Source organism: Protopterus annectens, chromosome 13.part0 (assembly GCF_019279795.1).
Source record: "Protopterus annectens isolate FY-2018-M chromosome 13.part0, PAN1.0, whole genome shotgun sequence".
Taxonomy (NCBI): Eukaryota; Metazoa; Chordata; order Ceratodontiformes; family Protopteridae; genus Protopterus; species Protopterus annectens.
In genome coordinates, this window is record NC_056747.1 from 441,192,860 (window position 1) to 441,219,359 (window position 26,500).

General features: G+C 44.4%; 1 protein-coding gene across 1 annotated transcript in view; it reads left to right on the plus strand.

The window, feature by feature from the left end:
* The window catches only part of PIAS4 (protein inhibitor of activated STAT 4), a gene marked incomplete in the record, with an annotated part of 1,954,703 nt that overhangs the window by 1,380,400 nt on the left and 547,803 nt on the right, over positions 1 to 26,500 (plus strand). The window contains 1 exon segment of the mRNA XM_044054086.1: positions 10,956 to 11,061. Within this exon segment, the coding sequence (XP_043910021.1) occupies positions 10,956 to 11,061 (106 nt within the window).

Below are 26,500 nucleotides of genomic sequence, written 5' to 3' on the forward strand. Positions count from 1 at the left end.
TTTCAGTTCTCTACCTTGCCTTTTGGTATTTCAACTGCAACCAAGGGTATTCACAAAGTGCTTGGCCCCTGTGATTGTTTTTCTGATGGTCAGGGCTATTCCGGTATCTCCATACCTGGATCTGCTTTTTCCGACTCCTCTGTCAGAACTGACTCAGAATCTGCGGTTTGCCGTCCTTTTTCTACAAAGTTTAGGGTTCACTCTAAATTTCAAAAAATCTTTCCTGTCCTCTTAAGATTGCATCTTTCTAGGTTCAGAACAGACCTTATAATGGCTTTTCTCCCAAAAGACAAGATTCAGTCCCTCATTTCCTTATTAGAAAACATTCTGCTTCTCCCCTCCATTACAGCTATAGAGTTTGAGACTTCTAGGTTTCATGGCGTCCACAATTCCCATGCTGCATCTTGCAAAGCTCCACATGAGGAAATTTCAGTGGTACCTCAAATCTGTTTGGACGGAGCATGCTCACCCTCTGGAGTTTTTGCTCCCTCTGCTCCCATGCCTAAAAACAGAGCAGCTTTGGTGGTTCAACAGCTTGCTCTGAATCCAGTACTTTCTCTTCATCTGCCCCAGCCTGCTCAACAGTTGTTCACATATGCCTCAGGCACATGTTGGGGTGGGGTGGGGGGGGTGACATTTGCTTCAAAGAAGGTACAGGGCCTTTGGTCTCTTTCTCAAAGGAAAGCTCTTATCAACATCAAGAAAATTAGGGCTCTTATTCTAGCTCTGCAGGCCTTTCATCCTCTTTCAACCAGGTCCTCTGAAAGTGTTTATGGACAATACCACAGTTCTCTGGTATGTCAACAAGTGGGGGGGATTGAAGTTAGTTAAGTGCAAGGTGACTGTTCAGGTGGTGTATATCCCATCTGCTCAAAATATTATGGCAGGCTCATTGAGCAGATCATGACCCGATCCCACGAATGAGTGCCTCTCATGGATTTGTTTCTGAACTTGGTCCACCGATGGGGTACGGCTCTTCTGGATCTATTTGCCTCCCCTCTGAGCAGACAACTTCCTCTACTTTGTGCCAAATTCCTACATCCTCTTGCCTGAAAGGTGGAAGCCCTATCTTTTCCATGGAAAGATGTTCTTTTATGCATCCCCCCTTTCCTCTCATTCAAAATGGCCTGCTGAAAATTCAGCAGGGCAAACCAAAAATCTTGCTGAGGACTCCCTTTTCGTCAAGACAGCATTGGTTCCCTCGTATTCTGCATTTAGCCAAGTGCAGTCACCACAAGTTACCTCACAGATTGGACCTGCTCACATAAGACAAGGGATCTCCGCTTCATCAACATTTGTCAGCCCTGCAACTGACACTGTGGGTGATGAACTTTTGATTCGTTTCAGGCATCTTTTTTTCACAGGACGTCCTTAGGGTTCTACAGGAGGCCAGAAAGCCCAATACTAGAATATCTTACTTATCCAAATGGAAGAGGTTTACAATCTGATATCTTTCACAAAATTTGGATTCAGTTTCAGTGGATGTTCTAGTGGTTTATTCTAACTTTTGTGAGTTACTTAATAGTGGGTTGGCTTATTCATCAGTGAAAGTTCACCTGTCAGCTGTTTCTGAATGTCTGCCATTATACCCACCTTTGGCTTCTAAATTTGAAGCCAAGCTTTTCTTAAAGGCGCTTTGCATATTAAACCTTCCAAGAAAACCAGTTCCTTCTCCTTGGGATTTGAATTATGTTTTAGAGAAGCTTACTGTGGCCCCTTATGAACCTGGAGCCTCAGCTTCTTTAAAATTTTGGACTTTGAAAACAGTTCTGTTGGCTTTATCCTCTGCTATGAGAGTGAGATTCAAGCCTTGATGGCTTTTCCACCTTTCCTGGTTTTCCACAAGGATAGGGTCTCTCTGTGTAGCAGTCCTTTTTATGCCCTAAGTGGTGAATGAGTTCTCTTAATCTATTCAGTTACCCACTTTCTTCCCTTCTCAGTCCTCCAGTGAGAGGACCTTGCACACCTTGGATGTGCATAGACAACTCGAGATTTTACTTGGATAAGACTATAGCTATCAGAAAATGTGGTCAGCTATTTTTTTATTTCCATCCCAGCTGTCTGGGTTTGCCTGTCTCTAAACGGACAATTTCTTCTTGGATTTCTAAGGCAATTTTGTTTTATGATTTCCATGGAAAGACTTTCTGCTCCTGTTAAGGCTCACTTCACAAGGTCTTTGGCTTCCTCAAGTGCATTTTTTAAAGATCTGGATACTAGCTCTGTTTTACAGGCTGCTGCATGATCTTCTGTGCATATTTTCACCAAACAAAGTTGGACACCATTTCTAGAGCTAGAACAGGGTTTTTTAGACCCGTTCTCCATGGCTTTGTGGAAAGCTCTTATGTTCAAAGTTCCTCTGCTCCTTCCTCCTCCCAGGGTTCCTACTAAGATTTGGCATTCTCCCATGTGTAAAGAATTTTGCAACGTTGAATAGAAAGGCATAGATTTGGGTAAAATCTTGCTATGACCATAGAAGTCCGTCCTCTTCTATGTTGTGGTATTCTGTCCCTTCCTCCTTCCCCCTATATCTTGTTTCTTTCCTTGGAAGATGTTTTGTTTCTTAGGTCTGGTGTTCCTTCTGGGGCATTACAATTCTGAGGATTGTACATGTGGATGTTCTTTTATGGCTAACACTGACAGCAGAATGCCTGTGATGTCCCACATACCTTGTAGTAGCTAAAGTCTGTTGTATGCCAGTCGTACATCTGGTCACTTGGGTGAAGGACTTCCCATATGTAAAGAATACTGCAACATGCAAGAGAAGGACATCTGTGGTTACGATAAGATTTTACACTACTATTCTTTCTTTCTTGTGTCCTCACTGCACAATAGCTCAGGTCCGAGATCATCATGTGAGCTGACCTCATTTGAATCAGAGTGAGTTCTTGAGCCCTTCAACAAAAAGGGAATGATTCATCTTGTCCAGTCATGGGTTCTGCTTTCGAGGCTGCTTAAAAGGTCTTTAGCTGGACCAAGAAGGCAGGTGCGCACCTAAAGTTTGGATCTGTCCCACCTCCCATTAGAACCTTACCTTATTCCTCATTTGGGTAATGGGCAGTCAGAGCCCATAAGCTTCGTGACTGCTTGACACTACAGTACCCAGTCTGATTCCGACCTGTCTCCACCAAAACCTCCAAAGGCATGTTTCCAGGAAACAGACATGCAAATGGAAGCACTTAGATTCCTTTGTCAGTTACTGAAGACAAGGATAGGCACCACTAGATGAAATGACCCCCAGTATATCCCATGGTAGCAGCAGCCATGAAGCAAAACCTTTGAGTAGAGTTTTTATGTCAACGTCTTTGGATGTTCAGAAAACTTTGGATAGTCAATTATCTATCCTACATTTCATCTGTAATATAGCCATGCATCTGCTGTCCAGTGCAGAAGATGGTACACAAAAGCAGCTGGCACAGAGATTATCATGCATCGTTATGCCTGGATGCAGTCATGTGACTTTGCAGAAACCTTCAAGGCATCCTTTGTTAATACCCCTTTGACTGTTCCACACTCTTTAGACCAAAAGATAGATGCTTCCTAGGCGTAATCAAGACTGTAAGACCCTGTCTGCTATATGAATCAGTCTCGCCACCCGTCAGAGGTCATATTTAGGAACCAAAGGGGGTGGCAAAAAATAGTGGTTCATAAAATCATGTTTTTCACTACTGGAGCCAGACCCTGACCCAGAGGCAGACTGCATAATCCAGGTTTCCCTGGTCCTTTCACTGAGAAACCCCATCAGCGCCTTTTTAAGGGTTACTCAGCAGCGCACTATGGAGCCTGTCAGGGGGGCACTTAATCTTACACCCACAAGCTTGGCAAAACATTACATGGGATTCATGGGTGCTAAGGATAGTCACCAGAGAACACTCTATTCTTTTTGTACCATCCAAAAAAGAAGTTTCCTGATATTCCGCCCAGTCAGTTGTAATCTGCAGCAGCAGAAGTTTAACTTGCTAGGAAAAAGTTATCCAGTAGGTCACCTCAGACCAGTTAGGATCTGGAGTCTATTCCAGGTTCTTATTCCAAAGAAAAAGGGGAGTTCTCAGGCAAATTTTAGACCTCAGCCATCTCAATCAAATTGAGGAAAAGTTCTGGATGGTCATAGTACAGTCCATATTGCTTTGGTTGAGCAAGGATAATTGGATGTGCTCTGTAGATTTTCAGGACTCCTACTATGATATAAAGGCTCAGACATAATCCAGAAGATTTCTTAGTTTCTGGCTAGGGGCCAGTCACTTTCAGTTCAGAGCACTGCCATTCAGTCTCACCACAGCCCTCTAGGTGTTCAAGATTATGGCAGTAGTATCAGCTCATCTCCAACTGCAAGGTATCTAGGGTTTCCAATATCAAGGCGATTAGGTTCTAACTGCTGTTTCCAGGGATCTACTGCTACAGCAGACTACACTACTCCACCTTTTGCGGATCTCTTGGGGGTTGCCGTAAGTCGCATAAAAGCTAGCTACTTCCCACACAGTAGATAGAATTTATAAGATATCATATCAACAGTTTTTCAAATTGCCTAACTCGCAGTAGCAAGAGTTTTGTCCTTAAGGCTAACAGTTTCTCCGGTAATCCCCCAGCCACAAGCAAGGGTGATTCTACAGCCATTAGATCTGATGACCTCTACCATCACCTTGGTTCCACTAGTGAGAATGCTACGAGTGTTTCAATGGGCTGTCACTCCAGTGGTCTGTCTTCATCCCGTACGTACCAAAATTTCTCTCTCAGATTTGTAGAGATCTTGAAAAATGGTGGACAACTTCGCTGGCAGTCACAGAAGAGACCTTTGTCCACCAGTTCCTCAGGCCACAGTAACGATGAATGCTTCCCTTTCTGGACAAGGGCCATTTCAAAGGGAAGACTGTTCAAGGTTCTTGGTCACCTGTGGAGGCCAACCTTCACATCAGTATCTTGGAGTTGAGCAGTCTTCCTAGCATGGCAAGCTTTTTAGGACTACCTTCCCAAGGGTGTGATCTCCATCCAGGCAGACAGTGTCTGTGGTTTAGTACATCAATAAACAAGGGGGAGCACGATCACACCCAAAATGCTGGGAAGGCCATGAGAGTATGGTATTTGACATCTTCCCATCACTTTGCACAGTTGACATCTTCCCATCACTTTTTAATAGTTTTCCATATACCCCAAATGGCAAATCTCTCAACCAGACAGTGGCAATGGAAATGTTCTGCTGCTTGGGCCAACCTTGCAGTGATTTTTTTGCCTCATACCTTAGCAAGTGCAGCAGCTACTTCACCCTCATCCCTCCATAGGGACAGTGACTGAGAAATGCTGCCATCCACAATTAGCCTCTGGATCTCTTCTGTACTTTCCCTCCAATGCCGCCTCTGACAAAATTCTTTCAGAAAGCCATGAGGTGCAAGACCAAGGTGATCCTTATTGCTCCTTTCTGGCCCTGGCAGGTATCTTAGGCGGTTACTAGGCTATCAACACTGAGTTCATTTGTAAGCCTAGCCACTTCATCCCAATGTAATATGAAAATGCTAGTTAATATGCAAGATTGCATGTAGTGATGACTATGTCTAGGAGGGTTGTGGGTGCAATCCCCAACAAGAATTTATGGTGCCCCAGCCACTCATCCAGGTTCATCTTTAACAGTGTCAGAGGTGCTCTGTTTCATATGAATTGGTAGCCTGTTCCAAAGACGCAGAAGTTGCTGGGAGATAAATCTGTCCCTCCAGCATGTCCTATTTAAGTTGCAGGCTGTATTTAGGTTCCTGGAATGGGTAGTGCTAGTCGCATTTGATTTACTAATATGCAACAAGTTCATTAGGTTTGGGTCTTTGATTGCTGCAAAGGCCAGGCATAAGTCTCCCTTAAGAAGTCTGTACAATGTGAAGTATAGTGAGAGGAATTTTAGTCTCTTTAAGGTACATACTGGAGCCCCTTCATCATCTTTGTTAGAAACCTCTGAGGTCTGTCCAGTTGCTGCCGGTGCTTTGTGTGGTACATGCCGAACTGGGCATTGTACTCAGTTATGGGCTGTATTAGTGCTGAGTATAGAGTAGTTATAACCTCTCTTGCTCTTGAGGCGATGTCTTTACTAATCAAGTGTGCTACGTAGAAACCCTTCATTACTACAGTAGACACATGGTGGTTAAAGTTAAGGTTGCAGTCCTCTTTTGTGATTCCAGGTCCCTTACCACTTGATGGGTACTTAGGGTATTGTTGATTTGATAGTGTGAAGGAACATCGTGCTGAAGGGAATGATGATGCATTTCTTTGCATTCATTTTGAGACCGTGACTAGTATACTAGTTCTACGTGGCACCCTCCTGGAATATACGGATACCATTTTGGGTATGCAGTGCTTCGACAAAGTATTAGTTTAAGGGTGTGCACACTTATGCAACCAGCTTACTGTATGTTTTTTTTTTTTTTTTACATTTTTTCCCCAACACATTTTTTTGTTTTTCAATTGAATTGTACAAGTTTTAGGTCACATTAAAGGTGGGAAATGTTTTGAAATTATATATTGTGGTCTCATTTTTTTATATCTCAAAAACCTGGCATTTTAACAGGGGTGTGTACACTTTTTATATCCACTGTATGTTAACAGAGAATACTGGAAGAGAAGATGTTAAGCTCTGCTCCAGCTAACTTTGGAAAATAGTAAGAAATTAAATTACTGGGGCTAGGCCATAAAGATGTTATCTCTGTTTAGAGTGAAGCCAAAGATATAATGTCTGTAAGAAGCGTGGTTTGTTCGTCTCTGTAGGAGGAGTAGGTGTTTGTAATTTTATGACTTCCGAAAGCTGCACCAGATCTGAACAATGCTCTTTTGTGTGCATTATTGATGTGTAGGTGCTAAATCCTGACAGTTTCTAGCAATGGGGATTACATGGGAACCAGAAGTCAGATGACCAAATGAATGTGATCATTCTGTACAGAAATAATGTTTTAATATTAGGTGAGACAGAAGTCTCACTGCAGTCTGTTTCTTGGAACCTGACATAGAAGGATCCCTCATCTACTTCATCTTGCCTTGCTCTATAATTCTCTAGATTAGTCAGGAAAATATACTGAGTATAGTTAAGTACTGTTTTTCTGTAACTGTGTGGATCTTTCCAGCTGTGTTTTTTAATATTTCTTGTGGCTGAAACTGTGGTGTTTACTGTAAATAGATATTTCATATTTTCATATTCTTTTATTATTAAATATATTTAAACTTTTCATTGTGGTTGGTCCTTTAAAGAATATTTTAACCTTTGAAAGTATTTGTTCTGTTGGTGACACAGTGGCCACTCCTGAAGCCTGGCTGCTGGTCAACATTTGCCATTTGTATTAATATTAATTTCACCCAGTATAATTGGGTACCCTTGCAAAAGCCTTAGGTAGCTGGCTTTGTCGAGTCTGGTGGCTGTGATAAATACCTTATTGTCTGGGCAGAAGGGGGCACAGGTTTCACAGAGAGTGCTAGAGGGCTTTGGCTGGACCCTCAGCTGAGGACTTAACCCTGTAGCTGTGTTAGTGGGGAACCGTATTGGGGTCCTCAAGGGAGATGAGTGTAAAGAAATCCAGACCCCAGGCTTGACTGTGTTCCCTGTGTGCTCTTAAGTGAAATTGTGCTTGATGCAGAGGTCTTCATCTGAAAATACTGAGTGTATTCATTTGTATTTCAAGTGGATATCCTTCTCCAGTGTCAGTCATGAGGATTCAGTCTCCTTGATTACTGGCCCAGAGTGGGGACCTCAAAGACACCCTTATTTTGTTCTGATTGGTGAATTTCACATCAGTAATGTTTGAGACTTGCCTAAAAAAAAGAAACTGGGGAGGCAAGAGCCTTTTGTCAATCATGGCTTCCCAGGCTAACAGGAACTGGATCCCCTTTGAATGACACCAAAAACTAATTTTAATGGTAGACAGAGATGCCAGGCTTTCGTGTCCAGTAGTTCACCTTATTACTTCACAAAAACAGGCAACCAAAAGGATTTATAAAGGCAAATTGAAAAGATTTTCTGTTGGGGTCTCATCTAAGGGACTGGACCTCTTCTTTCCTGTCCCATCAATATTCAATTTTCTTTCAGAACTTTTTCACCAAGGGATCTGTTTTTTTCTACTATAAAAGTATAAATGTCTATCTCAAATTTTCATATAAGGCATAATGACACTTCAATTTCTTCTTAGAATCTGCAAAACCTTCCTCAAAGTAGGTTTCTTACTGAGACCACCAGTTAGGAACCCAGTTCCCCCATGGGACTCCACAATCATTTTTCAGTCCATGACTCAGAAACCCTTTGTACCAGCAGCATCAGTGTATCTTGAGCATCTCTCAGATAATTTCTTATCGCAATTACATCAGCTAAAAAAAATTCTAAATTACAAGCACCGTCATGCTGGACACCTATCCTCATTTTCCGCAGACAGTGACAAGAACATATTCTTTTCTTCCAAAGGTGACATCTGAAACAAATTTGACAGCCCATTGATTTGCCATTCTTTCCCCATTTTCTGTAGCAAGGTTAACATCTGCTTGCATACTCTAGATATTCAGACATTTTTGGATCTATTTACACTGTACCAAAGATATAAGAAAGTCAAGTCAGCTGTTTGTATCCTTTTCTATAGTAAAGTTGGGGAAAAAAGTTTACTTAGAATTTCCAAATTGTTTTAGGCTGTTATTTCATTTGTATGTAATGAGACAGCTTTATCCCGGATACAAAACCAAAAGCACATTCCCCTAGAGCAGTGGCTGCTTTTACAGCATTCATGAAGAGTTCCATCAGTGATTGTGCAACAGCAACATGGTCAACAGTTCATACATTTATATTTTATTACAAACTGGATATGTGATCCAGAGCTATTGCATTCTTTGACTGTACCATTCTCAGGAATGCCCTTCCTCGATTCCACCAGGGTTGTCTGTTGGGCAGCTTGGGAGTCAAACTAAAATAGACAATAGAGTGCAAAAGTTATGTACTTACCATAAAGATAGATCTGTTATTTTTATCCAGTTCAACATCTCTTCTCCCCCCTGCCAAATTGTCACTTGTAAACGTCTGGTGCTCTGACAGACCTTGAACAAGAGCCTGTGTGTTTAATGTTACATCACCCATACTGAGTTAAGCTGTTGCCTTTGATTTCTACAGGTTGTTGCATTTTTTTCAAGAATAGATCTAAATAATTGGAGAGAACCAGCAAACTTCTATTTGAGCTAAATTAGGAAGGAGATGAGAATGATGGGTAGATGAGGAGTCAGAGCTTCAAATCCAAAGTTCCGGAAGAAGGTGCCAGGGTCAGATCAGGCAACCCCAAACAATGAACCATACGAAAGTGACGTTCTTAGGAGGAAAAGAACCACTCCCTCCCCCTCAGAAATAAATAAGCAACTTGGAAATCTTATCAAGTCCATTAAATTCATATCTGAAGTAAAAATAGCCTTGCAAGCAAAGGGCAACTGCAAGGCCTTCTTCAGTAATGTCCACAACCTCAGTGATAATACACAACAGTTTGCTGAACCAGTTGTAAGTGGAGCCAAGTATACAGAGCCAGATGATATAGCAAACCCACTGGATGATAAATTTAGCTTCAGTTTCACCCCTCTTCCACCTACTCTGACACCTCAAGATGCACTTGACACCACACACTTACTAGTGAACAAGTCATCAGTGTGCTGTCTAAGGCAAAAATACTACATCTGTGGCACATATAATAATCTGGGATGCCTCTTCAATAGCACGAGACATGACCCATCAAGTCCTGTAAAGGCAATGTTCATAATTGCAGAAATTGTTAAATGCATGCTGGATGACTAGACCACCTTTACATGGTTGCTGTGAAATATCCACAAGTGGGAGAGTGACCTTGGTCTCAAAGTATGGATTTGTGGTGTTCCAGTGTGTGGGATTCTATCAAGCCTCTTTTAGGTTTGGCATCTAGTGAGGGTTCTTCTGTTCAGATTCTTACTCTCTCCAGGTTCCAAGTGTCTATGTGACTCTCCCCTGCATATAAAAAGGTCTGTCTTATCAGGAAGAATGGGCACTGGCCACATTAACCATGTATATGAGCCTCTTATAAGCAGGCACTATAATCCTTTTTACCAAACAAGAAAATAAGTCTTACAGGGTTGATGCATCCTGAAATATGTTATGAAAAAGTGGGCACTGTGCCTCATATTACATGTGATACAGACAGGCTAATAGTCTTAACAGCCTTATAAAACAGACATTTTCAGTGATCAGTCTGTAACCCACCCTACAGACCACTCTGTTAGATGAACCTTATGAAGCTGAGGGGAGAGAGTATTTTCTTAAATATAGTTACATGTTGGTGTTTTGTGGTGTGTTACCATGCTTGAATTCTCATTTTTTTTATGTTTGTTAAAAATAAAAGCCCTTTAAGAATGAGATTCCACAGACTGCTGAGCTGGTTAAACCTTCAATGGTCCTTTAAGGATATTCAAGTAAGGGACTAACCTCTAAGCTTTGAGATTTGCTCCTTGTTTTTCCATATCCCAGATTTTCCTTCAAGTAAGCTCCCCTGGATCCTCCCCCCATTGTAACTGCCTTTGCATAACTGACCTGTTGAATGTAATCTGTTGGAATAAGTTCATGCCCCCCTACATCTTCTGTATAACTGCTGATTGGCTTGTCCCAGGGAGGGAAAATCACCAGTTAATCTTTTATAACTATAGTAAGACCTTTTTATCTATTCTGTGAGCTTCCTAGTTGAAGTTGTAACTGTTCCATAGTTTGCTCATTTGTTCCACATTATATGAGGCAGTTTCCCTCATTTTGTATATGTAAGGTTGAGTTATGATTTGAGTAATAAGGAATTCATACATGTACTAAGTGCAACTGTACTTTGTCTGCCTTTAACTTTTGTCCTAGGCTACCCTGCTTCATGACATTCATATGATGCATGTTTCAGTTGAACTGAATTAACAATAGTGACATTAAACTAGGCTGTTAATGTCTTTGTCCCTTTTGTATGTAGAGTTATTCTGCGGCTTTGTACCTGGTTCGACAGTTGACATCAGATGAATTGCTGCAGAAGCTGAAGACCATTGGGGTCAAGCATCCAGAACTGTGCAGAGCACTGAGTGAGTACTTTTTAATCTGTCTGGTATTATGTTAGTGGGCTAGACTGGCAGATTTTTGATTAATTATGGCAGTCTCTGTGGGGATAATTGATAAGTGGTGCCTACTTGGCAAAATTGAAAACAACGCAAAAGCAGACCATGTGAGTAAAGTTGTCATGTTTTCCATTTCCTTTGCTGCAGAATTCCCTGTCTAGGAGTTTATTTTCATTTTGGGGTCTCCTCACCCTGACCATTAATTTCCTTTTTAATCATTTTCTTTTGTTTGTGTACTGGTTAGCCAAAGTTGTATTTCCATCTGGGTCATGAACAAAGCTGAGGTGGGCAGGTGTTGAGAAGTCTGTATTTATTTTCTTAAAGTCCTTCACCTAATGTGCAAATATATCCATGCAGAACAAGCCAAAGAAAAAAAATTCTGGTACAATTTTTAATTGTTTTGGAAAATTCCCACCATATCATGGCTGATACCTGGATCCCTGAGAAGATGCTTTCCCCGTAGTTCTGTCTAGGACATAGGTTGGTGGAAGAGGTTACAGCAGTAGCTGTTTTTCACTTTGTTGGAATAAAGGATGGTCCATTATAGAGCTTACAAGTACTTAGCTTGCTTGATTACTGGCTTAGAATCGTATGTCCATAATTCATAACAGTATTTTTAAATGCATATACTAAACCACATTCATTGCTGGTGATTGTCTGACTTCTTGGGGAAGGCTGGTTGTACTCTGTCCCAAGTCTATTGACCCTTGGAGGTCCCAGTATTTGTGTGATTATTCTAAAAACAAATTGTCATCCTGCCCTTGTCCCTGCACTTTGCACTGTGGCGTGAGACCTAAAGCAGATCAGAACCATTATTGGTGCATAAGATAGTCTTCCCATTTCTTATGGCTTCTAGAAGCATGCGCCCTTGCGGGCTTCTTTGCTGGGATAAGTGGATATCCTCATTGTGGTTTCATTGTTTGTGAGAACTGATGGACCATATATTCAAGTAGTTTTCCTGCTTTTCTTTTGTTAAAAATAAATGTATTGATCTTGACAACCCTAGACATTTTAGCTGATTCAGTCCAAAAGGTACTAAAGAATGCTGGATGTTAACTTCCACCATAGGAAGAAGGGTGAACCTTAAGCTGTTTTTCAGAAAATCCTTTTTAGAAACTATGCCTGAAACAGATATGTTGTCCTATCTCCATTCTTACTGGTTTGGTTCAGAGCCGATCCACGGCCGCATACTATAGCTCTGAGTCTTTCACTTGGCTGAACAGCTACCCCATCATACAGTGTGCGATTCCCCAGATCTCGTTTGCCGCTCAACCAGATCGGGAGCTCTTCTCCTTGGCCGTGGCTGTTTTTGAAAAATTTGTATATCTTGTAGTTTGCTTAACTGTTACCCTATATTAAGTTATAGGTGATTTATATAGATAGTTTTCCTTCTGCTGTGTCTGCTGTTTAAATTTTACACTACTGTGAGCTTTGCTTAGTTGGCCATCATTTTTAGTCGCAAGGCCTAATTTCTTCTTTGCTGTCCCATCGGAAATCTTTATTGAAGTCCGTTTTCTGTTTCTAATGTGTGTATTCTTTATTAGTGAGTCTTGGCTCATTTGAGTTAGAGCGCCAAATGCCTTTTTAAATTAGAGGGCTTAACTAATTATCTGAAGTTACTTCATTTGTTCTGCAACCTGTGGGTCTCGGAACCGACCTCTGATCCGACCGGCAGCTTTACAAGCTTCAAGATCCGAGCTCCTAGCTCCTCCCCTCTACCCACAATCCCCTGTCACCACCACACTACCTCAGATCGTTTTTGCCGCGGCTTGAATAACAAGCGTCTTGAGAAGAGCTCCTGAGCTTAGACAGGGAAGTGAATATTTTTTTTCAAGAGATTTTCTTAAAACTTTAATAAGTTAAAAAGAAGAGTATTTAGTGTTTCTCTGCCCTTTTTTGTTTTCGGGATTGCGTTTTATTCAGTTAAACCTTCCCCTAGGTGTTTGGGCGTGTGAGTGTGTGCCAGGAAAATGGCCGAAGGCCATAAAGCTATTTTTTCAAAGTGCACTGGGTGTGGCCATAAGCTTTCCCCAGATGATGGCCACACTCAGTGCGTTATATGCCTGGGGGTTGCCCATTTGTCTTCAGACTGCCAGGTTTGCGCAGCCTTCAACCCCCGAGCTGTGAGGGACAGGAGGAACAGGCTTATTCTGGTGGGATTGCTTCCCCCGGAGGAGGCCTCTTCCTCCTCTCCCTCCAAGGTGCAGGCTGCCCAGGTAGCTTCGGCACCCCTGATTCCCTCGACTCAGGCTGGGACTCAACCTCCCACTACTGCCTTGAGTACGAGGGAAGTTCAGTCTTCTCCTTCTAGGGAAAAGTACAGGGAGAAGCACAGACACAAGAGGCGAGCCGAGCCTCATCCCTGGGCTCCGCCTTCAAAAATTGTTAAATCGCCTCCGAGGGTGTCCGGACCTTCTCCTTCCTGGCTCCGATTTCCTTCCTTCTCACCGGAGCCGGAGGATGAGCTCCTATCACCCTCGAGGTCGTTGAGGCGGCCCTCCAGGCCCGCCTCTATGACCTCCTCTAGATCTACTAGGTCTCTCTCCGATGCCGATATGGATAGGATGATGCGTCGGTTTTTTGCAGACCCTAATGCAGATGGGGGTGCTCTTGCCCCCCCTCCTCCACAGGGGGGGGGTGCAGCTTCAATATTTGCCCCGATTTCTCGATCCGGGTTTTGGAGTCTTCGGATCCAGGCCCTTTCGGAGCCGGGGTTTTGACGGCACTGGTGACCCAAGCCTTCTCGACGCCGACCATACCCTCGAGTATCTCGGATCCGAGCTCTTGGGGCCGTGGGCCAGGCATCGGATCCGTGGGAGCGGGTGCATCTTTGGCGCCGTCTGTCGGAGAGCACCTCCCTTTCAGATCCGATGGCTTCGGCTCCGACCCCGATCCTTATCTCGGAGCCGAGGAGACTGCTCTCTGGGCCGGAAGAGAGTAGTGCTCCCTCGGCGTTCGAGGTAGTGGAGAGGGTACTGTCGAGGTCTTCCAGGTCCCCGACTCGGGCTTTGGATCCCTCCGCTCCCCCACTGCATACGGGTCTAACTTCCATCATCCATCCATCGGGACAGCCTGCTCAGACCCTCCAGTTGGTTCCCTCGGAGGAACAAGAGGCCGTTGACGAGCCCTCTTCTGATAGTCCCACAGAGAAGGTGCCTCGTAAACGGATGTGTAAAAGGAGGCACATGGACTCCCCCGAGTCTGTCACCACAGATACGGACTTAGAGGAAAGGGAAGGTTCCCCAAGGTCACCCCCCCCCGAGGATGTCTCCTTTGGAGGCATCATGGAAATGTTGCGTATTGGGGGGGGGGGGGGTCTGCCCAAAAACCTTCCTCGGATGAGTCTGTATTTCTGGAGGCGTTTGAAGCGGGCCCATCTACCTCCTGGGTGTCCTCACTGGCAGATCCCCTGGTAGATCTCCTGACTACCAGGGCTTGGCAGGAACCTGACACCGTGGAGCCTATCCCATGCCGACCGGATAAAATCCTTAGCCTCCCTACAGGCAGGCTTGGGCCAAAGGGTCTCCAGTTGATGCCATGTTGGTGGCTGCTGCCACTAAGAGAGAACTCTCCCAGGAGAGCTCCACGGTCCACCTGCCGGACAAGGAGTCCCAGGTGCTGGACCGTATAGGGAAGCGGACCTTTGCTTCAGCAATCTTCTCCGTGAGGGTGCTGAATTATATGGCGCATGTCATCAGGCTGCAACGGGATTTGATCAGGGAATACACTGCAACTCCACCTGAGTCCATGTCGGTCGAGGACAAAACCGTGTTCTCGACACGTATGGCCACTCTCAAGTCCATTTCAAATACGTCCATGCGGCTACTGTCTTATGCTACGGAGGGAGCCGCAAGGGCCAGCAGGGCAGGACGTCACGCCTGGCTCCGTCTTTGTAATTTCGTGGAACCTTTCAAGGCGTCCTTCGCGAACGCACCCTTTGACGGCTCTTCGCTTTTTGGCAAGACCGTACGCGATACACTAGTCCAAAGCGAGGACGGGAAGACGCTGTCTGCCGTCGGAGTCCGCTTCTCGAGCCTCCAACGTTCCTTCTCAAGGAATCAGAGGGGGCAAGAGAAGCTGTGGTTCTGCAAGTCTCAGCAATCCTATCCAGCTTCGGACTCCGCACCCTCCAGAGGCAGAGGAGGGCAGGGTGGACGCCGGCCCAGAGGCAGAGGGGGAACGCGTAACTTCGGGTCTAGGGAGCCTTTCTCCTAGAGACCCGCGCAGCAGCCCTGAGGGCTTACCCAACTGTCCAGCTCTGGAGGCAGTCGGGGGGCGTTTAACGAAGCACCTGTCAATGTGGGAGTCCATCACGAACGATCGATGGGTGCTCCGAATTATATCCAGAGGCTACAAAATTCCCTTCCTATTTCGTCATCCCTCAGGTGGTCACCTCCCCGATGTCCCACCCAATCAAAGAGAGGCGGCGACCGTAGAGATTTCAAATTTGTTAGAAAAAAGAGCCATCCAGCAGGTCCCCCCAGACCAATCTGGATCGGGATACTACTAAAGGTTCTTTTTAGTGCCAAAAAAGACGGGGGACCTCAGGCCCATTCTAGACTTATCCGCCCTGAACATGTTTGTCCCCAAAGAAAAATTCCGGATGGTCACTCTACAATCTATTCTCCCCTTAATGCAGGAGAATGACTGGATGTGCTCTTTAGACCTCAAGGACGCGTACTACCACATTCTAATGGACAGACGGTCCAGGAGGTTCCTCCGCTTCTGGCTAGGGGCCAGTCATTACCAATTCAGGGTCCTTCCGTTCGGACTCTCCTCAGCCCCCAGGGTGTTCACCAAAGTCATGGCAGTGGTTGCGGCCCACCTGAGGCTTCAGGGTATAAGGGTTTCTCCGTACCTAGACGACTGGCTCCTCACAGCAACCAACAGGCATCAACTTTGTACCGCGAGAGACTATGTGCTGTCTCTTGCCGACAGCTTGGGCATCTCAGTCAACATACCGAAGTCCTTTCTTCATCCTGTGCAAGCATTAGATTTCATAGCCAGGCTAGATTCCCGATCTTCTCGGGCCTTCTTGACCTCGGACAGGCTGTCCAGCCTCTCACTCCAGGTTTTGGCTCTTCTTCGCACCAAAGCTCCGCCGGTGGAGTTAGTCCTGAGTGCGCTAGGCTTGATGGCAGCAGCTATCGGCCTCTCTCTCCATGCTCGCCTAAGGATGCGTATATTACAGTGGACACTCCAAGTTCAATGGTCACTGTTACTCCACCCATTGAACACTCCTATCCCCCTGAGCAGAGTTTGCAGGGAATACCTCCTTTGGTGGCTTCACTCCCTAGAACTAAGGCAAGGGAGACCCTTTGTGACTCCCCCCCCCCGGTCATGTTAACCACGGATGCTTTTCGCCTAGGGTTGGGGGGGGGCATTGTTTGGGCAGAAACGTCCAAGGTACGTGGACCTTGTCGGAGACTGCCGTGCACATAAATGTTCTGGAGATGAGGGCGGTGCTTCTAGCGTTGCAGGCTCTCTAAGACCTTCTACCTCTAGGAACGATTGCAATACAGACGGACAATATGTCAGTGGTCTGGTATATAAACAAACAAGGGGGAACCAGATCCTACCCTCTTTGTCGAGAAGCCATGAGAGTTTGGGAATGGGTGATATCCACCAACCGCTTTCTGATAGCAACGCACATTCCGGGATGATCCAACATTCTGGCGGACAAATTGAGTCTAGTAATTCTCAGTCCTTATGAGTGGTCTCTCAATCCGAAATTTTCCCCAAGTGGGGATGGCCTCGCTGCGACCTTTTTGCTTACCCCCAAAACACAAAATGATGCAGCGAGTTCTTTGCAATTCTTCCCCCAGAAGGGGAGAGCCCCAGAGACGCTCTGATTCATGTTTGGCCTCCCGGTCTACTCTATGCTTACCCCCCGCTTCCGCTCATGGCGAAGTTCATTCAGAAAGCCGCACGGTTGGGGAGCAAAATTATCCTCATAGCTCCATTCTGGCCTCGTCAAATCTGGTTTCCATACCTGCGGTCTCACAGTCTCTCCTCCCCTTTAATCCTGGATCCCATTCCAGATCTGATATCGCACCCAACGGGGTGCCCAACACCGAACCTGGTAAACCTCAAGCTCGCGTCTTGGTTGATCCAGTTCCACTAATGGCAAGGACTCCTGGTATCTCGTCACCAGTGAAAACTATTCTGGTAGCGGCTCATAAACCGTCCACCAGGAAAATCTGTAATAGCAAGTGGAAACTATTTTCTATCTGGGCTAACAGCCAAGGTCTCAACCCCTTTACTGTTCCGATTCCTACAATCTTGGATTTTTTGTCCATGATTTTTGAACAAGGGGCCAGTGCATCAATGGTAAAAGTACAGTTGGCAGCAGTATCCCATTTTCATGTGGGAGACTGATTAGATCTCTAGCATCTACAAAATTGTGTAAGACATTCTTGCGTGGCGTTTTCCTTCTCAAGCTGGTTTCTTTTGTTTAATAGCAGTGTTAGGTCCATTTGAGTTGAGGGCCTAGCGCCCGTTTAACTTTAGAGGGTAGTGCTATATTTTACTTGTGTGTGTGTGTGTGCATGTGTGCATATATCTATATATATCTATATCTATATATATATCTATATATATATATATATATATATATATATATATATATATATATATATATATATATATATATATATGCATCTACCTTAGTAGATCGACATGTTAAAAGAGCAAACACGAATTAACCGACGCCAGAAGATCGCAAGTCACTTCACCAACGCCAGAAGATCGACAGTGCACAAACACGACATCGCACACACCCGACACATCATACCAACAAACAAAACAAATCCCCTATCCAAAACCCACACACACAACACAAGCACACCAAAATCCTTACAAACGAACACTAACCCTTACATACACAACTATCTACAACCCTAACCCAAACCCTTACCCTAAGGTCCATCACTATCGCACACTCACCTAACCCGCGCCCTAACCCTAACTCACCTATCCCACCCCTACCCCTACAGACCACCAACATCGCACACTTACCTTACTCGCACCCTTACCTAACCTGCGCCCTAACCCTAACTCACTTATCCCACCCCTACCCCTACAGACCACCAACATCGCACACTTACCTTACTCGCACCCTATCGTCCGTCACTACCGCATACTTACACATCCTTTCTCCATCGCAGTGTTCTCCGCGTCGGTGTCTTCCTCCGTCGGTCTTCTGCCTTGTCGATCTTCTGGCGTCGGTGAAGTGACTTGCGATATTCTGGCGTCTGTTAATTCGTGTTCGCTCTTTTAACATGTCGATCTACTAAGGTAGATCCATATATATATATATATATATATCTATATACACACACACACACACACAAGTTAAAGTGCTAGTAGGCTTTATATATTACATGTTTTTTTTCAGCTTGTAGTGTTGCTTGTAGTTAGTGCTTAAAATTATACAGTTTGTAGTCTGTGCTTCCTTCTCGTAATGTCTAAGGAAGGTAGAGAGAAGGAACCAAAGCCATCTGGCTTCACAAAGTGTCAGAAATGTTCACAAAAAATGTCTCTAACCGATGGTCATAGTGTGTTGACCATACCTTTTGTCACTCTTCAGTTCCCTCGTTTTGCAGGAGAGAGAATAAGTTGATAGACAGAGGGCTTCTAAAAATTCCATTTTCTGAAGCTTTAGAAAGTCAAAGTACCTCCTCTAAGCCCAAGTCCCCCTCTTCAAGAACTGACAAACCTTCAAAGAGACCTTCTTCCTCCTGATCTAGTCATTCGGAACCACCTGAGAAAATATTAAAACTTTCTTCGGACAAGTCTATTTCTTCGGCTCCACAGGATTTGGAACAGAGAGAAATCACTGAATTGGACAAGCCAAGTCCTTCAGCTCCACAGCTTTCTGAACCAAAAGAGACTAGCTTTCGGAGCCAGTCCACCGAGTTTATTACTGGTCTCCCATACCTTAAGATGCCCCATATTGGAGCGATCTCACTCACCTACCCTTTCCTCAAGGTCCTCTAGAAGCTTATCGGATGATGATGATTGGATAGGGTGGTGCGCAGACCTCTGAAGTTGTCTGAGTTGGCTAAATTATTTTCGGCTCCACGTTGATTCATCCTCCGAGCCAAGCTGGATCTTCGGAGCCGGAGTGCCAAGTAACCTGCTGTATAATCTTTGGTGCTGAGACCAATCCTGGAGATTTTGGAACCGTTGTCTGCTCTGACACGCACTTTGCCTTCCGGGGTATCTAGGAGCCGAAGTTCTCCGGTCGGTTCCCGGGAGGACGCTTGGACCAGAGTCTGTTCAGATGTCCTTCGTGTTTCACTGTTGCAGTCATTACATTTGGGTTATCTGCCTGCAGGTAGCTCTCAGCCGGCCTGAATATCAAAGTCTTGGATTCCTGAGTTGGATGCTGTCTCTTCTTCCATGACGTCAGGTTGTCAGGGGTGTAAAACAAGCAGCCGATGGCATTAAATCCATCTTTCTTGCCGCGCGGTGCCTGAAGTTGTAGCAGTTCAAGTGCCAGTCGACTCCTGAAATTTTTGTTTTCGAGTTTGTCTTCAAAAAAGCTAGGTACCCCATTGGGGATCCTTTTTCTTCCTCTTAACCGATGTCAGTAAAAGTTAACAATTGTATTACCTGTGGAAAGCAATAAAGATTTTCATTCGTACTGCATTCCTTGTTTAGGCACAGAGAACTACGTCCCTCACTGTCGGTTTTGTGCCTTATTCAACCCCCATACTCTTTGTCGTCTGTCTATTTTTGTAGCAAATTATTTTGGTACTCTATCCAGAAATGATTTCGGTAGGCCATCTGACTACAGACATTCCGAAAAAACGTAAAGATAGACAGAGATGGACCGCATAGGTCCAAAACTGGCACTTTCGCAGCCCCTGATACCTGCTACTTCAGATTCGCAGGCCTCTGCTGAGACGCATTCTGAGTCCGGTATGCCGGGTAGATGCTTCTTCGGCTCTAGAACCTGCAGATGTCTCTACCTTGGATGGGTCTGGAGCCGCTGTGCAGGCACCGGCTTCTGAGGGTGTATTCAGGCCTACAGATTTGCATTTCAAACAGACGCCGTCATCTTCATCTAGGCCTAAAACTCAACTCGCGCCTAGAAAACCAACATCCAAACCGCATGGTCAGGCCCATATGCCTAAAAAACAAATGCTTTGAATGGCTGAAGATCTTATTACTTTAATTAGGGGAAGCCAGCCTTCCTCCCATGAGACCTAGAACTGATTTTCCTTCTGATTCTTCTGATCAGGATTCTGAAATTTGTTTCTTTTGATTACCAGGATTTGCCCTTATCCACCTATGAGGATTCTGATGCTGAGGATTCCATTCCCTCTGTTTCCCCTCCAGAAGATTTTTCTTTTGGTGAACCTTGCACTCTCTTAGGGGAATATTTCTGCTGGGAAAACCAGGATTACTCTCACTCCGAAAAGAGGCTTAGGGAATTCTTACTCCTCCCTCAACACAGGCCCTTAGCTATCCCTCCTGTTCTGGACATTGTAGATGCCTTCTTGGAATCTAGCCTGGCCCCAGGCACTTTACCTCCAGCTCTCAGAATACCTGATTAGTATTACAGAGTACCTGACTCTCTCAAGTTCCTCTTCAAGAATCCTACTGCGGATCCAGCGACCATTTCCCAAGGACCAAAAGGCATTAAGGCTACTGCTGCCAAAAACCCTACCCCCTGTGATAGAGATTCCAGGGCCTTGGACAGATGGAGGAAGAAGGTATACACTTTGGCTACTTTGGCCATTGGGGCCTTAAATTACCAGTTTCATATGTTAAAGCAGCATATTATGGGACTACTTAAACAGAAAATTATGATTCCTGACTGTACTGTACATAAAGAATTACAGGATTTAATGCATTCTGCTGAACAAGTTGTGTAAACATACTTTGCAATGTTGTTTTGACTCTCTAGAAGCATCTTCCAGGGCTGCTGTTACTGGGTCTGTAAGTAGAAGGCATGCTTGGCTTAAGGAGCAAAACTTGCCAGATCATGTTAAAGCTAAATTGCTGGATGCTCCCTTAAACCAAGACCGCCTGTTTTGCAACAAAGCAGAAGTTCTTCTTAAAACGATGGAGGGAAAAGGTAAATCTATGCAAACTGTTAGATTTCCTGCAAGTGCAGCCTCCCAGATTTAGTAGGCATTGATGCCTTCTAAAAAAAATTGTCCTTTACAGTCTCTTCCAGGCCTTCTTAGTCCAAACCCAGGAACAGCAGACGACCTAGGATACAGTCTCAAGATGCACACAGGCCTAAGCAGTGGGGGGCTCCCACTTCCAGTGCTGGAAGTAGTAAGACACCCCCCTATGGAAAAATGTCACAGTGACTTAACCTTAACTCTTTAACTCATTCACTCAGGAAAAGCTGCCTGCTTAATTCCACCATAGGAACAACAGTGCAGCCTGAGCTCATTTTCAGAAAATCCATTTGTAAAACCACAGAAAACAAATGCTCATAACTCTCTAACTATAAGAGCTAGACTAAAAATGTCAACGCGAAAGTTGTTCAGTAGACACTGATCTTTCCAACAGTGTAAATGTTGATAGTTATATCAAAGTCATTATTAAATATTTGGCAAGGAATGCTGATATTGTGCATATTTTTTACCTTTTTGGAAAAACAAAGCACAATATCTTGGTCAATGTACCATGCAGACCCATACAATTTGAATGTAATTTGTTAATATGAATGTCAGCTTTAAAATGATACCTTAACCATTACTGTGTGATGTTCCTTTCTTGAGATATTCACAGAAATATGATTAATATATTATTTTTCATAATTGATAAATAAAGCATAATATCTCATCACCTGTAACAGACAGAGCCTACATATCAGTGTAGAAGTTGTGCATCTGAATGTCAGCTTCAAAATGATGCATCATTTGTGTGATCACCTTGCTCCCTTGCAAAACTATGGGCATAATAATGAAAAGTATTGTAAATGTATAATTTTCATAATCGTACAAGACTAAAACTGTGATATCTGTACATGTGTAGAGTGCACAGACATAGTTCTTTGACCATGTTGTAAGGAGTAACATTCTTCAAAATGAGGTATTACTTGGCACACTGACATGCTCCCTTGCAAATTTATTTACCAAAATATGAAAAAAAAATCATAATTTCCATAACCTAATTCCAAACCAACTTTGATATCTGCCTGAGTACAACATATAGGCACCATTCTTTTACCATGTTAGAACTATAAATAATCTTTTCAAAATTAGGTTATTACTTAACACATTCAGATGCTCCCTTGCAAAGTTATTTACCAAAATATGAAAAAAAATAATTTCCATAACCTAAGTCCGAAACAAACATTGATGTCTGCACATGTGTACAACATACAGGCCCAATTCTTTTACCATGTTAGAACTATAAATAAGCTTTTCAAAATGATGTATTACTTGGCACATTCAGATGCTCCCTTGCAAAGTTATTTCGCAAAATATGAAAAAAAAATCATAATTTCCATAACCGAAGTCCAAAACAAACTTTGATATCTGCACATGTCAAACATACAGGCACAATTCTTTTACCATGTTAGAACCAGCAATACTGTCTTCAAAATGAGATATTACTTGGCACATTCAGATGCTCCCTTTCAAAGTTATTTACCAAAATATGAAAAAAAAATCATAATTTCCATAACCGTGAAGTACCAAAAAACTTTGATATCTGCACTTGTGTCAAACATACAGGCACAATTATTTTACCATGTTGGAACCAGCAATACTTTCTTCAAAATGAGATATTGCTTGGCACATTCAGATGCTCCCTTGCAAATTTATTTACCCAAAGATGAAAAAAAAATCATAATTTCCATAAGTCGTTTGCCAAGCTCAGAGAAATGAATTTTACACAACACATTTCATAATAGTGTTTTACTTACTATATTCGTCCGACTTGGTCATGGGTGTTTTCCATTCTTCTCACAAGCTGCATGTTAGCAATCTTGCATGGCTCTCCTCACGCCATTGTGGAGGTTGGTCAAGAACAACGCAATGCCCTCCTCGGGTGAATGCCATCCGTTCTGAACAGGTGAACATCTTCCGTGGTGATGCTGAAGACAGAAGACAGTCTTACCTTATCTGAAATAAAGCATGGGTGGACCCTGACAAGGGTGCACAGCCAGGGCATATGTAAAGAGAAAAAGCAGGGTAAAGACCGCCGCTCCACTAATATGCCAAGGACAGGCATGGGGCTCCAGATGTTGGTTATATGTAGTGTCCCACTGCTGTGCTGGCTGCCCACTCAGACCTCTGATACCACTATGGTCTCATGACCTCCTTCAGTGCCAGCAGTCTGCCTTACCTCTGCCTTTTCTCTTTACATGTGCCCATTCAGCAATGGACTTAAGGGATGAGGGACTGAAGTAACTCACTAATTGCTGTCCTGACCTTCATACATTTACTACCCTCGCCTACATACATTGACTACACCTGAAGGGAGGGAGACTGAGTGGAGAGCTACATCAAGGCAACATGTCAAAAGACCAAGACTGACCCAGGCTGTGTCTTTTTGCATGTGTCCTTTCCCGGAGGGAAACATTACATCACAGTGGCACACCCAAGCCCATGCTTACCTAGGAGAGCAGCACAATGGGACTGAGCTGAAGAGTCTCCAAGTTCCCAACTGCGGTCCCGGTGGATCACAAGATCCATGCTGGCTGAGTATGCCCCCTGCGATGCACCCACCAACCTAAGAGCAGTTGGCAAAAAAAAACTGAAGAGGGACCTTCCTGGCATTGGTGCTGAAGGGCTTGGCTGCTAACTGACATGGGGGCACAGAAAGGGCACATGTACACTGAAAAATCAGGTGAGGCACTTTGCTTTACCTCTGCCTTTTCCATTTACATGTGTCTTTTTGGCAATGGCCATTAGGAGTGGAAGGGAGGAGCTAATGTAAACCCTGTTGCCCTGACCTACATACATTGACTACACCTGAAGGGAGGGAGACTGAGTGGAGAGCTACATCAAGGCAACATGTCAAAAGCTATGACAATAGCACTATGGGAGAAATTTATGGCCATGGTACTCGCCAAAGCATTCGACACACAGGTTGACTTTGCAAGTCGGGCACCCCCATGATGGCTCAGCACATTTACCCTTGCTGGCACCAGTTTTTGCATCTCGATTTACGCCATTTCACTGGAAAGTGAGAGCCATGCTCAAATTCTCTCAGCCTCTTGGACAGTAATCTCAGTGCATCTTTTCCTCTTCGTGTAACTGGCAAGTAGACGCAAGCCTAGGTTCTTTCGGAACTGTAACTGTGTTGCTGGAATAGCACGTCCAGTGCATGACATTTGCTGATGGCTGATACTTTCACGGAATATAATGAAAGCATTGACAACGGCCACATCCCATAAGAACCAGAACAAGTACAGCCACCATTTGCGGGCCTTTCTGGCACTGGGATACTGTGTCCTGAGCTGATCTGCTCGGTCCACCCCATTCATGTAACTGTTGTACATGTTTACAACTGGTGGACATGGCACCGATGCCTTTCTTCCATCTTGCTTTCTCCTGTATGTGGTGGAGACTGGCAAGGTTGGGTTGCAGTTAGTTGACAGGAGGAATACTGGTTTGCTATCCTTCCATTCAGTAGCTAGCAGTGGTCCACTCTGCAATTGCTTGCAGTAGCCTCGAGCTGCTTTTCAATGGCCTGTCTGTTGAATGTTAGAGGCCATCCTGACCTATTGGTGCGCATGGTTCCACAACAGTGTAGATCATCTTTCAGCAATTGCTGTGCCAGCGGAACAGAGGTAAAGACGTTATCAAAGTAAATGTGATGCTTCTTGCCAATCAGTCCCCTAGTTAAGGCAACCACAACTCTGTGTGCCAGCCCGACCTCTGTATTCTGCTCCGTTTTTCCAGTGTATACCTGAAATTCACATACATACCCATTGGTCGAGTCTGCCAACACCCACACCTTAATGCCATACCTCTTGGGCTTACCAGGCATAAACTGTCTAAAAGTCAAGCGTCCACGGAAGCCAACCATGGCTTCGTCTACAGCCACCTCATGATGCACATTGTAACGTGTCCTGCATGCATGAAGTACTGCATCCAGTATTGGCCATACGTGATGTAGCTTGTCATGACCATCAGAGCCCTGTGGTAGGCTCAGGCTGTTATCGTTGCAGTGGAAGTACTGCTGAATTTTTTCACACCTATCTCTGTTTGTGTACTCTGCTATTGGGAAGCGACCATATATATGGTGCGTTTCCCAGTACTGCCTCAATTCAGGAACATGTACAATAGACATGTATATTCTGACACCTAGAAATGTGCGTATGTCTCCTGCGCAAACAGGACTCCACCGCGTATCAACCTTGCCTGCTGCAGCCTGCCTCTGTGCAGTATATCGATTTGTTTCATTAGCAATACGGGTGTATAGCTCCTCTGGGAACATCAAATTCAGGAAGTCCATCTCTGTGCTATCTGAGCCCAAGTGATTTATTGGTCCTACTGGCCCCACAAATTCCTCAGTGTGTAAAGTTTGGAGGTGTTTTTCCCACATGATCTTACGTGGTGGGCATGCTTAGCGTACCTGACTGGGTTGCAAAGAACATTTGGAAATGGGAAGGGTTGAAGGGTTGAGAGATGGTGCTCTCTCAATGCCATTAGCAACTGTACTGCTTGCAGTTGGTAGTGAACTGCTGACACATGCTCCCTGGTGAGGCACACCCATATCATTGTCTGACAAGGAGCTAATTGGACTCGTATCTAGAGGATTTTCTCCATCCCAATCACCATACTCTGGACTACTTCCCACATCATGCACAGTCGAAGGCACATCCACACCCTTGTCGGCACCTGCAGTGCCATGCACTATGGAGGACTGCATAGTTATGTCAGTCAGACCACGTGCTTTTGTGAACACAGATAAAGGCAAGTCATCTGCATCATAATCTGAATGCACTTGGTGGGCATTGTGTGTGGCTAACTTGTGTGTGGGCACCTTCCTTAGGTGTACAAGTGGCACCTCATCCTCACTGTCATGGTCAGTGTCATAATTACTGGTCATGTCTACTTTGGCAACTCGTAGTGGTCTTTCAGGAATGGCGGCCACAGGGGCATCTTCCGTATCACAGGCAATGGCCTTTTCACGCAGATGTGTGAGTGGAATGTCATCCTCTGAGTCATAATCATCATCTTCACTCTGGTTGGCATTATGTGGTACATCAAGGTGCATACCATTGTCTGAACCACTGCTGCAACCATCAGTCAGTTTCCTCACCCAACAGGTAAATGCTGCTTGCTTTCTCCTCAACAGATGGCATCTTTGGTGGTGGCTGTGTTGCTTTACAATTGAAATCACACCTGAAAAACACAGTGCAATACAACATTCTGATGTAATATACCTGCACAGAGGCACGTGAAAAGCAATGCACCTATCT